This window comes from Pelophylax lessonae (genome assembly GCF_965119305.1).
Source record: "Pelophylax lessonae genome assembly, chromosome: 10".
NCBI classification, from domain to species: Eukaryota; Metazoa; Chordata; class Amphibia; order Anura; family Ranidae; genus Pelophylax; species Pelophylax lessonae.
This window is the reverse complement of record NC_138777.1, coordinates 47,506,008-47,520,806: the sequence shown is the minus strand read 5'-3', so window position 1 is coordinate 47,520,806 and position 14,799 is coordinate 47,506,008. Positions and strand designations below refer to the sequence as shown.

General features: G+C 41.0%; 1 protein-coding gene across 1 annotated transcript in view; it reads right to left on the bottom strand.

Moving 5' to 3' along the window:
- The window catches only part of MYBPC3 (myosin binding protein C3), a 201,763-nt gene that overhangs the window by 122,495 nt on the left and 64,469 nt on the right, over nucleotides 1-14,799 (bottom strand). Inside the window, exons 6-9 of the mRNA XM_082271091.1 lie at nucleotides 14,429-14,546; nucleotides 12,498-12,546; nucleotides 10,658-10,699; nucleotides 1,522-1,595 (exon numbers count right to left, since the gene is read on the bottom strand). Coding sequence (XP_082127217.1) covers nucleotides 1,522-1,595; nucleotides 10,658-10,699; nucleotides 12,498-12,546; nucleotides 14,429-14,546 — 283 coding nt within the window. The remainder of the gene's footprint in view (nucleotides 1-1,521; nucleotides 1,596-10,657; nucleotides 10,700-12,497; nucleotides 12,547-14,428; nucleotides 14,547-14,799) is intronic.

The following is a 14,799-nucleotide window of genomic DNA, read 5'->3' as shown; positions in this document are numbered from 1 at the left end:
TACTAGGACTTGTACTAATGGTTGATGGATATAGGAACCGGCTCCCTTGATCGGTAGTAGTCAGATATTTAGCCCAAAAATTACTGTTATAGTTTGCCAATTAAAACAATATCACATATTGTGATTTCTATGTAAGCTAACAGATTGATAAAACTCAAATTAAACATTTGCATGTTATTTTAGCAAAGCTATATTTCCCTTTTTAATGCTACAATGTGAAGCATAGAGGGAAAAAATGGGTTCCTATGTACTGTTAGCATAAGAAAAGTAGGTTGGGTTGGACAGACCTCGAATTAGCATGACAGCGACGTTTCACAGGTTTGCAATTGCTAAAAATCCAAAAGACATTGAGTTTATTTCTGTGAACGTTTGGTGTTCACGCAGTCAAATCAAATGTCATCCAGACATATTCCAATGTTTCTAATGAAAACACAATGCAGAAGCATTTTGTTTACATTGATTTGCTACAAGTGTTCCTATTGAATGCTGTGTAGAAACATTTGAAGCTGATTGTTTCGGCTCCTAGGCTTAGTTCCTAATGCCTACTGTTAATGACAGCCTACATGCAAGCCAGGACCCAAAGGAGCTGCGGAGTCCGGGTGCCATTTTAAATTGGAGTGGGGGGAATAGTTGTCATCCCTGTGCCACTTTACAAGGGCACCTGGGATGCAAGTGGTAAATAACTTTCTCCCCTCCCCCACATGACAGTCTTCAGGCCTGTTGATTAGCTGCTCAGGTCTGACCACTGTACACAGTGAGTAGCTCCATCCTACCTAGAAGCTCTGCATATGAAGCAGCAATGGGAAAGCAATGGAGCAGCAAGGAAGTACTGCAAAGGTGAGTATCAGTGGTTGGAGGGTAGGGGGGGTTCTTCAAGGAAACCTATCACTTGACCCTAATTGGGCAAACTGACAGAGCCTTTTTTACAACTGCCCAGCATAAGCTTCATGGTTGAATATTTGTGAAGATGGTTGCCATTGGTATATCATCTTATACATTTTTTTGGTTGGTAGGGACTTTACAGTTTGTTTGCACACCCATTCAGCAATAAAGGTACGATAAAGTCTGAGGCAGCATTATACAACACCAAGTTGCAACAAATGCCCTATGCTGTTCTTTATAAGTTTCCATCTGTGCAGGTGTCACACTGTGATATGTAACCCTGACTGGAAACCATTCTACGACTCCCATGTATTACAAGAATGACAGCAACCTGCAAAGTAGTGTATACTTTCTGTGCCAAGGATAAGAATACTATGTGAAGATAGCTGAGATAGAATGTTGTATCAATTCAAGGAAGCTGTGTAAGGTGATAAACGGTATTATATATATATGTCTCATATGTCAATGGGAATTCTACATATGGCATGGAGGGGAAGATGGGAGATTGCAAGGAATTATAAATATCTATATCAGTGACAGGCTGTTGGCTACACAGAAGTGTTTCCGGAAGGGAGAATGGATTAGTTGCCCGCTATGGAGTAAAGATTTAGAACTATGATTAGTGGGAGGGGGGTGTACTGCCATCGTATACTAACCTTTTCTTAAGAAGGGCACTGAAGTCCAACTCTCCAGCTTCCTCTGCTCCATCTCCACTAGAAAGAGTATCATGAAAAGAAAAAGGTCATTAACAAATTTTTACAAAAAAATTTTCTGTTATATTTTTTATGCTAGCTGACTGCCAAGCACAATAAAAAAAAAAAGCATAACATTGGAACAGAAATGTTTTGAGCCAAGTGGGCACAGTCTGATCATCTCTCAGGTCCTCCAAGATCTAGACTTCCACCCGCCTTTAACACATCCGTGACACTACACTTTACAGCCAAAAACAGAGCGTCACTGGTCAAGCTCAGTTTTTCATGTATTCTTAATGAGAATTCACTATAGGGAGAAAGAAGTAGCATCTGGGGGTTGCTCCTTAGAAATACATAAAGACTTAACTTTTGTCAGTAACACCATCAGCTTGATTTTTTTTTCCTAAAGAAACATGGCAAACCAAAAGGATATTTTAGTTATCACTACAGCCTAATGGGCTATGTCAGCCCCTGGCTTCTTGTATATCTTGTATATCTTCAGGTGAGTTGGATGACCTCTAAAAATACCCATCGGAGGTCCAAGGAGTAGAGGCATTATGTGTTTAAAAAAGGATTAGGGTTGTCTGTTTTTTTGTACAATAAATAGCTTTACTATAAAATAAAGCTATTAGTTGTACAATAAGCCAGATGACTTTTCGATAAACAGGCGTTCCCCAATCCTTTTTAAAACACACACGATGGGCGCCTATGCCAATCTGACCACCAATGGGCTTTTTTTATACAGGATCCGGGCCAGGAACCCATTTGGCATCGAGTGTGACCTTTTTTTTTTGCTGCGTGGAAACAGAATATTCTCCACCTGCGCTCACGGAAGGTTGCATGTATTTACCCTACAGGGTCACCACAACCTTAGCAGATGTAATTCACTTCCTTTTTGTGTTTTGGATTTTATGGAAAAACTTATTGAGGTAATCATATTTGAGTCATTCACTACATTATCCCACTTCCTTCTTTTCTTTTTTAGGTGGACACTCTGAGTCATCCCAAGGGTCTGAAGCCAACAATTTTGTAGCTGAACTCCTTCCCATATGGAAGAAAAATATATTTCCAATATATTTAGGGAGCCATTTTTAGAAATATATTGAATATGGCCAAAATTGTAGCATTTCAAATATATTTCCAATATATTTGGGGGAAAAAAAATAATTTTTTAAAAAATATATTTTAAATATATTTTTCTTCCATGTGGGTTGGATCTCCTTCAATAATGAGTGAGTTCTCTTTTACATAATACATGGCTCTGTTCTTGTCTGTTTTGGAGTTTTGGGTGATACTGCACCCATTTGTGCATCCCATCTCCTCTAGCTATGTTCTCCATAATATGAAACAATTATACAGTGCAAGAGGAAGAGTGGAAAACCTCTTAATGGCCACAGTAGGTGCCAGTAGAGTTATAAGAAATCCAGAAACTGAAATATCTATTTTGGGTGGTCTGAAATGACCGATATCTCAATTAGAATGATGGTGCCCAACAACAGTCAATAAATGCACATACTGTATAATGTTATGAGAAGACTGCTGTCAAAATTAATGTTGTAGTGACAGGGTTCCTTTAGCTGCTTAAAACACTGAGCTTGCAGCTATGAAGAGCATCATGTTCCATGATTTACATTCAGCCACCTCAGTGATCCCCCAACTGCCTCACCCACACACAATGTAGAAAAAGGAGGAAGTTGCACATGTCAGAATCAATTGTCCACAGTACTCATCACAAAAAAATTTATGTGAATTGATTTTTTTTTTTAACAAAATATTAAAGTAGACTGGTTGTATCTTTGGTGGCATAATTACAAAAGCACAAGATGATCAGTTGCCCAATCATTTGCTGTTAATTTGCCATCAAATTACTTTCATGTTGTTGATTCCCTTTTAATACAAGTCTGGATTACCCATTCTTCGAGTGAGGTCCATGTTTCTGTGACATTTGCTCCAAAGGGTAATTGTTAGAGTCGCCAGCCCTGGCCTGCTTGCGGGATTTCGTGCCCGTGGATGGCAAATCTTTGATCTTATCAGTGATTCACCATTGATGTCATGTAGTGTCCACAAAGAAGTGGTAAAATCCTCATTGGCATTTGCTCCATTGGCCCACCACAAATCTACAGGACAATGTCTGGCAATGGGAGGTAAAGCTTTGTCCTAGGAATATGTCTAGACCAGCAAACTTGTATAAATATGCTCTGTTGACTTTAGTGCACTAACAGTGTTCCTCTTGGATCGCATTATAATTACTATTCGTTTTAGCAGCTCAAAACCCCAGAATATCACTTACCGTGTTTCTTTTTTTTTTTTTTATTTATTTTTTTTTTTTCCGTGTTTCTATCCTCAGAATCTAGCAAGCTACCTGCCCTTATAGTGTGTGAAGATCCACCACTCAATTGGTCCCGGTGACAACTCTCACAGAGATAGAAATTCAGGGGAAGCCCAAAGTTTTAGAGTTGTAACCAGACCAAGAGGTGATAGTTAATCTTCCAATGGAGACACCTGTTCTGCTAACAATTAAGAGGGGAATTCCAGGATAGGAAGTAAAGACAAACCTTACCAAGAGGACACAGATGGCAACACAAATAACCTGTTAATATTTTAAACCTTTCTTCCTCTATCCCCAAAAAAAAAAGACAACTAAAAAAATGTTGGCTACATATACACTTTATTACTAGCAATGCAGGTTCTTGTAACACATACAGGATAGAGTTGAATAACAGTAGGATAAGTAGAGCCTGACTGGGCTGTGACATGCACAAGTTAACTCACATTGATAAGACCTAGTATTAACATGTTATAGTGCGTCAGGAAAGATATTTTCCAATTTATTGGCGGATGGTCTGATATTTAGCGATGATTAATCACGTTGGGTTTTTTCTCTCTAAACTGCTATAATTTCTGGAGAACTATATGTCTTGTGGAACAATTTGATCCTGGGGAAGTGTCCTCTTCTACTGCTTTGTGCATTTTGCAAAGCGTTTCCATAGCAGTAATTAAGCATGGCATGGTGTATATGTGTGTAGCTGTGATGTGTATATACAGTGCCTTGCGAAAGTATTCGGCCCCCTTGAACTTTGCGACCTTTTGCCACATTTCAGGCTTCAAACATAAAGATATAAAACTGTAATTTTTTGTGAAGAATCAACAACAAGTGGGACACAATCATGAAGTGGAACTAAATTTATTGGATATTTCAAACTTTTTTAACAAATAAAAAACGGAAAAATTGGGCGTGCAAAATTATTCAGCCACCTTAAGTTAATACTTTGTAGCGCCACCTTTGCTGCAATTACAGCTGTAAGTCACTTGGGGTATGTCTCTATCAGTTTTGCACATCAAGAGACTGAAATTTTTGCCCATTCCTCCTTGCAAAACAGCTCGAGCTCAGTGAGGTTGGATGGAGAGTGTTTGTGAACAGCAGTTTTCAGTTCTTTCCACAGATTCTCGATTGGATTCAGGTCTGGACTTTGACTTGGCCATTCTAACACCTGGATATGTTTATTTGTGAACCATTCCATTGTAGATTTTGCTTTATGTTTTGGATCATTGTCTTGTTGGAAGACAAATCTCCGTCCCAGTCTCAGGTCTTTTGCAGACTCCATCAGGTTTTCTTCCAGAATGGTCCTGTATTTGGCTCCATCCATCTTCCCATCAATTTTAACCATCTTCCCTGTCCCTGCTGAAGAAAAGCAGGCCCAAACCATGATGCTGCCACCACCATGTTTGACAGTGGGGATGGTGTGTTCAGGGTGATGAGCTGTGTTGCTTTTACGCCAATCATAACATTTTGCATTGTTGCCAACAAGTTCGATTTTGGTTTCATCTGACCAGAACACCTTCTTCCACATGTTTGGTGTGTCTCCCAGGTGGCTTGTGGCAAACTTTAAACAAAACTTTTTATGGATATCTTTAAGAAATGGCTTTCTTCTTGCCACACTTCCATAAAGGCCAGATTTGTGCAGTATACGACTGATTGTTGTCCTATGGACAGAGTCTCCCACCTCAGCTGTAGATCTCTGCAGTTCATCGAGAGTGATCATGGGCCTCTTGGCTGCATCTCTGATCAGTCTTCTCCTTGTATGAGCTGAAAGTTTAGAGGGACGGCCAGGTCTTTGTAGATTTGCAGTGGTTTGATACTCCTTCCATTTCAATATTATCGCTTGCACAGTGCTCCTTGGGATGTTTAGAGCTTGGGAAATCTTTTTGTATCCAAATCCGGCTTTAAACTTCTCCACAACAGTATCTTGGACCTGCCTGGTATGTTCTTTGTTCTTCATGATGCTCTCTGCGCTTTAAACGGACCCCTGAGACTATCACAGTGCAGGTGCATTTATACGGAGACTTGATTACACACAGGTGGATTCTATTTATCATCATTAGTCATTTAGGTCAACATTGGATCATTCAGAGATCCTCACTGAACTTCTGGAGAGAGTTTGCTGCACTGAAAGTAAAGGGGCTGAATAATTTTGCACGCCCAATTTTTCAGTTTTTTATTTGTTAAAAAAGTTTGAAATATCTAAAAAATTTCGTTCCACTTCATGATTGTGTCCCTCTTGTTGTTGATTCTTCACAAAAAAATTACAGTTTTATATCTTTATGTTTGAAGCCTGAAATGTGGCAAAAGGTCGCAAAGTTCAAGGGGGCCGAATACTTTCGCAATGCATTGTATATATAAAGTATATGTGGTGTATTTGTGTGTGCGTGGTGTATGTTCATGCATTTGGTATATTAGAGTGTATGTGTGGTGTTTAATTTATGTGTGTGTGTGTATATTTATGTGTGTGTGGTGTATATTGTATGTACATATCTGGTGCATTTGTGTGTAGGATGTATTTGACTGTATGTGTGATGTGTAAATGTTTATGATGTTTTTTGTGTGCTGTATATATGTGTGTGATATTTTGGGTGTGTATATGTGCGTTTGTTTTTTGTGTGCTTTTATGTGTGTATTGTACATGTAGTGTTTATGTGTGCATGTGTATGAGTGGTGCATAAACAGTATGTGTTGATAGTATATGCGTATGTAATGTATTTGTGTGCATGTGTGGAGTATATATATGTTTGATGTATGGTGCATAAATCTAATCTATCTATCTATCTATCTATCTATCTATCTATCTATCTATCTATCTATCTATCTATCTATCTATCTATCTATCTATCTATCTATCTATCTATCTATCTATCTATCTATCTATCTACAGTAGATTTATATATATATATATATATCTATATATATATATATATAGTATATTTACTGTAAATGTATATCACATGTGTGTGTGTGTGATGTAATTTTGCATGTATGTGGGGTGTGCCAATTTCATATTTGTACAATCAATTCCAATAAAACATTCTGTTCAATACTATTTTCTATACACCATGTGACTGAAGTCATATACAAACTGTGAAATGTGCTGGTGCAGCAAGGATCAGACATAGCATGTGGTAATATATAGACATTACAGGGAAACATTAATCTTTGAATGACAGGTGTAACACAAGCCTCCGAGAATTAGAGTGCCATAAATTCTGTACATTGAGCTATGTGCACAGGGGACACGCTGTACATGCATTGGATGGTGCAGAGTCTTAGGAAGGCAGAAAACAAGTGACAAGCTCAGTATTGCAGGGATTCATGAAGTGTCAGGTGTATTAGAAATGCATGGTCTCCAACCAGTATCACAGAATTTGTTTGCATCGGAAGTCTGAATACAGCAGCAGATCTTCCATGACAGCTTACATAGAATTCTGGATAATCATTTGCTCAGCAACTATCCCAATGGCAATGAAATGCAGTCTTCCCAATGAGTGATAAAAATCTGCCCTGATACTGATTTGGGTTTTATATCAATCATACATGGCCCCCATATTTCACTATCACTGGTATAGCCCGTGGTAGCCAATATTATAGTTTTAGTGCAGGCTAGAATATTGAGCGAGACTTGCATTTGCTCGAGCATTACCTGCACATCAATGCTCTGGACTGGCTTCCTGACAATTAATGGTGGATGATTCCTATGCAGTTATGTGTTGGCCCGGCCACTTATAGCAGTGGTCCTCAACTCCGGTCCTCAGGGCCCACTAACAGGCCAGATTTTAAGTATTACCTTGGGGAGATGCAGACTAGAGTACTGCAATCACTGAGCAGCAAATAATATCACCTGTGATGTATTTCAGTTATCTTGCAAATCTGGCCTGTTAGTGGGCCCTGTAGGCCAGGGTTGAGGACCACTGACTTATAGGATCTACCAGGGGTGCATGTCACAGGGTGACAATGCAGAAACACGAGAGACAGTTTTCATCCCACAACAGGAAAAAGCACCTCCATGGCAGGATGACCAGGGATTATTTTAACCCTTTTCTGCTGACGGGAGCTATCACAGTACATGGATCTTAATGCTGGAAGCTGGTGGCCAGGCTCCTGATCACATAACTAATGTGATTGGCTGTAATAGTAGGGGTAACAGGACTTTTGGGATAGATCAAAGTGATTCTGATTGGTCAGGTGTCGGCACGTGACTGCTTGGACCAATCACACCTCTCTGATCTGTCACAGAATCCCTAAAGAAAGAAGGGGAAGAATAGCAAGAATCTCAAATCCCCAGACTGCTATACAGGCCGGGTCGGCACTGACAGCTAATCACCCTGAGAGGGTGAAGTATAGAACCTTTCCATTTTGTTCCTGAAAAGGTGTACTAACCTTTCAAAGTGTATCTAAAGCCAAAACTAGTTTTTCTAGATTTGGATAGAGTGGTGAGGGGTTAGAACCTATGTCTGTTTTTTATTGCTCAAATCAAGAATAAGCCAGCACTAAACCAATTGCCCTTATGGTTTTAATGAGGTCATATTGCAGTAGTGGTAACAAAAAGTGCAAGGAAGGGTATGGTACTCCAAAACACCCAGGTGTTGTACTTTGCTTTTTCTTGCACTTTTTGTCATCACTACTGAACTACAATCCCATTAAAACCATGAGGTTTATTTGTTAAGTGTTGGATTTTCTTAATTTGAGCTATAATATGGTATCATCCTTAGTTGTGCACTCCCAGCCTGTGGTAATAAGGGTCAGGTGCTGGACGGATTGCCTGATAGGTTTTTACTGCTGTCTTTGTCCCTGTTGTGCCTGGTGACCACTGTCAAAAGTGAGGGAAATCCAAAATAAGAGTTGTCATCGGTGCAGGAATATAATATAATTCTTCCAATGGGGGCAATTGTTCCAGTGCCATCTGTATAAAAACAACTTTTTTCAACCTTTTTACCCCTAAGGAACCTTTGCAATAATTTTTAAGTCTCATCTCAGGGATCCCCTGCTAAAATTCATCAATTGATGGTCTTGTGGAAAACGTTACTTCCACTGATGGTGATCAGTGGGAAGATTGCTCCCCTTAGGCTGGCCATACATTATGGCGTGACTACAGGGGTTGCAATTGCAACCGGGCCCAATGCTCCCGGGGGCCTGTGCGGCTCCCCTGTACACCTGGATAGGAGGGGCGGCGGGGGCAGCATGTAGAGAAATCACTGTCCTCCTTTTTCCTCCTGTAGATGCAGGAGGAAAATGGAGGAGATTGGTTCCTCTGTATGCTGCCCCTGCCACTCCTCCTATCTAGTTCACGTGTGTTCTGCTGTCTCTGGGCTCCTGTGTGCTCCCCTGGTCCCCCCCCCCACTGTGCTCCCCCCTACTGTGCTGCCCCCCCACTGTGCTCCCTTCCCACTCCTGCCGGCTCCTGCAGGGGATGTGTCACAATATAGAACCAGGAAGGGGTTGGTAAATATGTAATTTACCAGCTCCTTCCTTTTCTGAATGGACAGAGTCATAGTCAGTGACACTATTAAAAATAAAATAAAATGATAAAAAATGATACAATGAAAATACCAAAAAATAAAAACTACTGACACCAGTGGGTGAACTTCCAGGATCACAAAGGTCACACTTGCGACCGGGCCCTGGCATTCCACCACCGTGGGGAGGCCCCAAAAAAGGGTCCCGCTGCGGGACCGTAATAAAGGGCCCAGCAACGAGAGTAAATGGCCCCAGGATCAGTGGGAAGAGCCCCAGGCTTAAAAGGAAGGGCCCAGGCCAGGGGTCCGGGGGGGCCTTTATGGTTTCTTGCATTGGGGCCCAGAAGGTTCTGGTTACGCCTCTGATTTTCTTACAATTTTCTGTACAATTTTCTTTAGATTTACCTTCAACTATGTAGTACAAAGGCCTGCCTAATTAGATACAGATGAAAGTGTTGTTTAGTTTTGACCTCATATGATATGGTTTTTGGAAAATCTAACAAAACATTCTACAAGGAAATTGAACAAGTATGGCCAGCCTTACAGACATCTCTTGGGCTCTGCCAAGTGGTGTTGGACCTGAAACTATGCAAACACCATCACAGGGGAGGTCAGTTAGCCACAGATCAAGTAACTCCTAGCCACCTCTGGAGGAACCCCATGGTTCCATGAAACCCTGGTGGAGAGTGGCTGGTATAGAGGATTTTCCTCATGTTGAAGACATTTGCTTTCACTTCCTGTTGTGTCTACAGAACACAATGTGAAGGTAATCTCCCAAATAGGTGAGGGATGGAAAAAAATTCCAATTTGGGTTCTACCCATTCCCTATTCTATGTAAATAAAAATGTTTAGGCTTTAGATATACTTTATTTCGAGCCAAACTGTTGACCCAACCCTATCCTAAAGGTACCCATAAACACGAGATGACCCAAAAGACTACATGAAGAGATGAAGGGTAATGCCTAAAATGCTCTGCCAGAAAACCACAGAGGTGTGACTGTAGCCTAATGAATTAGGTTTTTAGCAACACCCTTCCTTGCTACATGTGCCCCATGCAAACCATAATCAATGATTTTTCACAAAGGATGGTAATTTTTCAGAAATTGCATTTGGTAGCATTACATGGGTAGATTGGATGTAAAAAGTGTTTTGTGGGGTTCTACTTTAAAAGGGCAGGATCATTCTGGCCTTTCTGCCCCTACACCCAGTTTCATTATAAGGGCAGATTTTTCATTTTCATATTAGGAAGACATTCATTGAGATGTTTTAGAAATATTGCTGGAGCAAACTTTGTCTACCTGGCGATGGATATCCTCCTTCTTGCTGGTCCTACTATGCTCCTGGATGTATCAGACAAGTTTTAGAGATATACATTTATTGAATTACACATGGAAATGACCCCTTTATTCCCCCAATGCCCCTAGCAATTATTGTCTACACAGATTGTATAGACATGCTATAACACAACTAAGAACATTCATATGAAAATTCTCTGTACTTCCGATGACTTGACAAATGTTGTTCGAAAGTACTTCAAAATTTTTGCTTGCTCTTAGCATGTGATTTTGGATTAATTTGACTTTCCTGAATGAAAATCACACGTACTTTTAGAAATTCATTCCTTTGAGAAAAATTTTCCATACTGCTCCTTCGAATGTTCTTGTCACTGCAGTCAAAAACAAATGGCGATTTGACTGCACCAATGATTAGAAAATAGAATGAATGTTCTTAAAGTAAAATATTTTGAACAAAATTCTAATAGTGTATGGCCGCCAACTTTAAAAATTTTGCAAGAATTTTTTTTTGTTACCCTATAACAATGTGTACAAAAAGTAAAAGCAAACACACACATGTACATTTTCCCTTTACAAATCTTTTTTTGAGTTTTGTGTTTTTCCCAACATAATACTTAAACCTGCACACTCTTAGCACATGAGCACGCATGTTAATATAGGTATCAGGATAAGGGCTCTCCTATTGGTATTAGCCAATCTCCATCCACCATCTATGTTTAGAATTAGTCTTTCTATAACTTATTCAGAATCTTACTAATATACTACCCTTACTATATCCATTTTCTCACACAAAATAACTCTTAACTGCCACATTCAACTAACAGGCCCTCACTAGGGTTGCCACCTCAATACTTTAATCAAGGACACATATTAGTTACACAGGTTCTGAGGCTAATAAAATGTACATAAAGCTCCAAGTGAGTTTATTTACCACCAGCTCATTTAATCAGCCACAGAACCTGTGTAATTAATGTGTGTCCTGGTTTAAAGGGATGAGGTGGCAACCAGGGCTAGTGCAAGGATTTTTTCCGCCCTAGGCAAAATAAAAATTGCCACCCCTCCATATGCGCTACCACACCCCATCCCAAGTTGCTGCAGGTGTTATAACCAGTGGCGGTTGGTGCTCCTTCGGTCGGGGGGCGAGGAGGGCATCAGACAGACCTGGCTACGGACCCCCCTTCCCCCGTCACTCCAGAGTCCAGTTAACACCATATCCCCCCCCGGGTGCCAGTTCACTTACCTTGTTCCTCCAGATGGCGACGGCTTCCCCCTCAGTCTCCTCCATGTCCCCTCTCAGAGGCCGTCTCCTCCCTTCTCCTCCGCCAATAGGATGCCTTCTTCTTTGGCCAATTGGAAAACAAGTCTCAGGACCGGCTTTCTGATTGGCCGGAAGGAGAATCAGTGTGGCAATAGCAAATATTAATTCGCTATTGTCACACAACTGAGTGGGCTCAGGGCGCAGTGCTCTGTGCCCCAAGCCCACCCTTTTTTGAAGCCTATAAGAGCCTCTGGCTCTAATCACGTGCTTCAAAAAAAAAAAACCCTCATTGGAATCCATGCATCCGTAGCCCTGCATGTAGATTAGGGGGTCGGACACATGGATTGGGGGGGCGGTGCCCCTAATGGACGGGCTGGCCGCCACTGGTTTAAACCCCTTCAGTGACTTACGGTAAGTCACTTACCTCGAGTGAGGCTCCGCCAACGCCCCCTGCTAATTTGCACCCTAGGCAGTTGCCTAGGTCGCCTTACTGGTCGCTTTACTGGTGGCAACTCTATCCCTCACTCTCCTAGTGTAGCTTCATTCAGACAGCATAACAGGAATTAATTTAGGGCAGATACTTACGTTCTTTTGAATGCAGCACGGATATCAATGTCTCCTGCATTTGAGGCTTCTACACAGAGAAAAAAAGGGGAAGAAATTATTGGCATAAGGAAGGATGTACATGTGGAAAAAAATATTCATAGTACATGTATGAATCTTCATCTAATACAGTTGATGGAAAGTTTGGTAAATCCCCATAAATGTGTCTTATTCTGAAACTAGTTATGAAAACTGCTAAACAATACTGCTGACTCTTGTTTGTCACAGCATTTTCACTATACAGTTACTTTGGATAAAAATGTCCATCAACCGAAAATGAATCAATAAAATAAAAGCCTCCTTGCATTCATAGAACACAGTTGATCCAGAGGAAGGCAAAAAAATCCCTTACTGGGCCCATTAACACTGGGTGAAGTGGGACTGCGTTGGGTGGCTTTTTCAGCACTGTACCACCAGAAGAAAAGGCAAAATGCCGTATCGCCTGTGTGCCCGATTCATAGGCGGTTTGCACTGAAAAAGTATGACCAGCGATACTTTTTCCAGCACAGCACAGTGAGAGGCAATCCATCGCCTTGCACCAAGCGGCAACCAATGGAACTTGTAAACAGAGCTGTGCATCTCTGTTCATTGACACTGCAGCTATCAAACCAGATCGCACCACACATCAATTGCTACATTGTAGTGCAGCAACTGTTGTAAATAAACCTGGTGGCCCCTTTCACATGGGGCAGATCCGTTTTGACGGACTCCACATGCTCAGCCTGATCCCCGCTGGGCAGGCGGTTGACAGGTCCGTCTCCACTCACTGTGCAGAGACAGACCAGTCAGAGTCCTGCTCGCCTCTATGGGGAGAGCGGATGAAAATTGACAGCCTGTCTGTTTTAATCCAATCCCATCTAATCCTACCCGCTGGACAGAAGAAGAATGTATCGCAATACATCTGTTTTCAGTAGATTTTGATGTATTGGATGTCAGTGGACACATGTCCGCTGACATCTGCCTCCCCATATAGGACAATCGGTGGCCTGATCGGGCTAGCCTAAAAAACAGACAAGCGGACCTGATCGGTCCAATCGAGTAAATGGGGCTTATATAGCATGGTTCAATTTGCTTACTGGTCCACAATGGACACTTTTTTGATCAGTATTCTACATTTTTATTTCTTATAATTATTTGTAGCCATTTATATTTTGTGCAGTTAGAAACCCAGTCCTTTTTTGACACAATCTAGTGAGATGACGATTTCACATTTTTACAGCTCCTAGTATAAATAATCTTTTGATTCTGAGCAATTATTCATATGGCCTCTGGAAAGTACCATTTTGATTGTTCATAATATCCTGAGTGCCATTTTGATCTGTTTGAGACCTGAATGGGCCTGTTTAACAAGACTGAATGTCATAGCCACACAGGACAAATTCAAAGACTCATTCAAACTTGTGGCTGGGAGTTGGCAAAACCACACAGTTGGGCCTTGGTTTACCATCCCCAACCTCTCTCCCGTAAGCAGCAAAGGCAGCGGACATCAGTGTACACATGCTGCGGTCGTGATGCTTTCAATTGAATGGAAACATGTAGCAACCGCCCCATGATAGTGCAGGATTATAGGAGTTAAAATATAACTCCTCCTCACTGTCTGTCAAATGCCCCCTGAAAAGCATTCTAATGTGGATTGCTCTTCAGGGTGACGCTGGTATAAACGAATCCTTGGAGCTGAGAAGCTGAAAGGCATAGTTTGCCCACTCTGGCTTTACTTGTTTTTTGGACAATCCAAAGCCTATATTGCCTTTATGAAAATCTGGCCCTACCACAGTCCCTACTACCCCCGTTCTATACTACTGATCACACCTTTTTTCTGATGTGGTTACATTGTAGGCAGTCATGAACCGGTTAATGATAATAAAATGTTTTAACAATGAAAGCAAAATCGAACTCCGGATTTATGGCAGTACCATTAACATTCAGGTTGAAATTGCAGCTGTCAAATTTGTCCTTGCTGGATACTTCACAGCGGTAGCCTCCTGCATATGTGGTCTTGGCCTTGATAATGTGTATTTCAAAGGTATAAACCTGGATAAGAGCAAAATAAGACAGTGAACTGGAGATCCATTACTTAGGAGGCATTACTTATAATTCACTTTGCTATATATAATTTTATCAGTGTCTGCCTGTATTTTACAACCTTACTTTGTATGTGTACTTCATAATTATATATGTGTATGGGGGCAGCCATGTTTGCTGATCCCATAGGCATACTTTCCTTCCAGCTTTGCAGTGCTACCTATTGCTTGTACTTTGTGGTCCTTTTCAGAATGTTATGAAT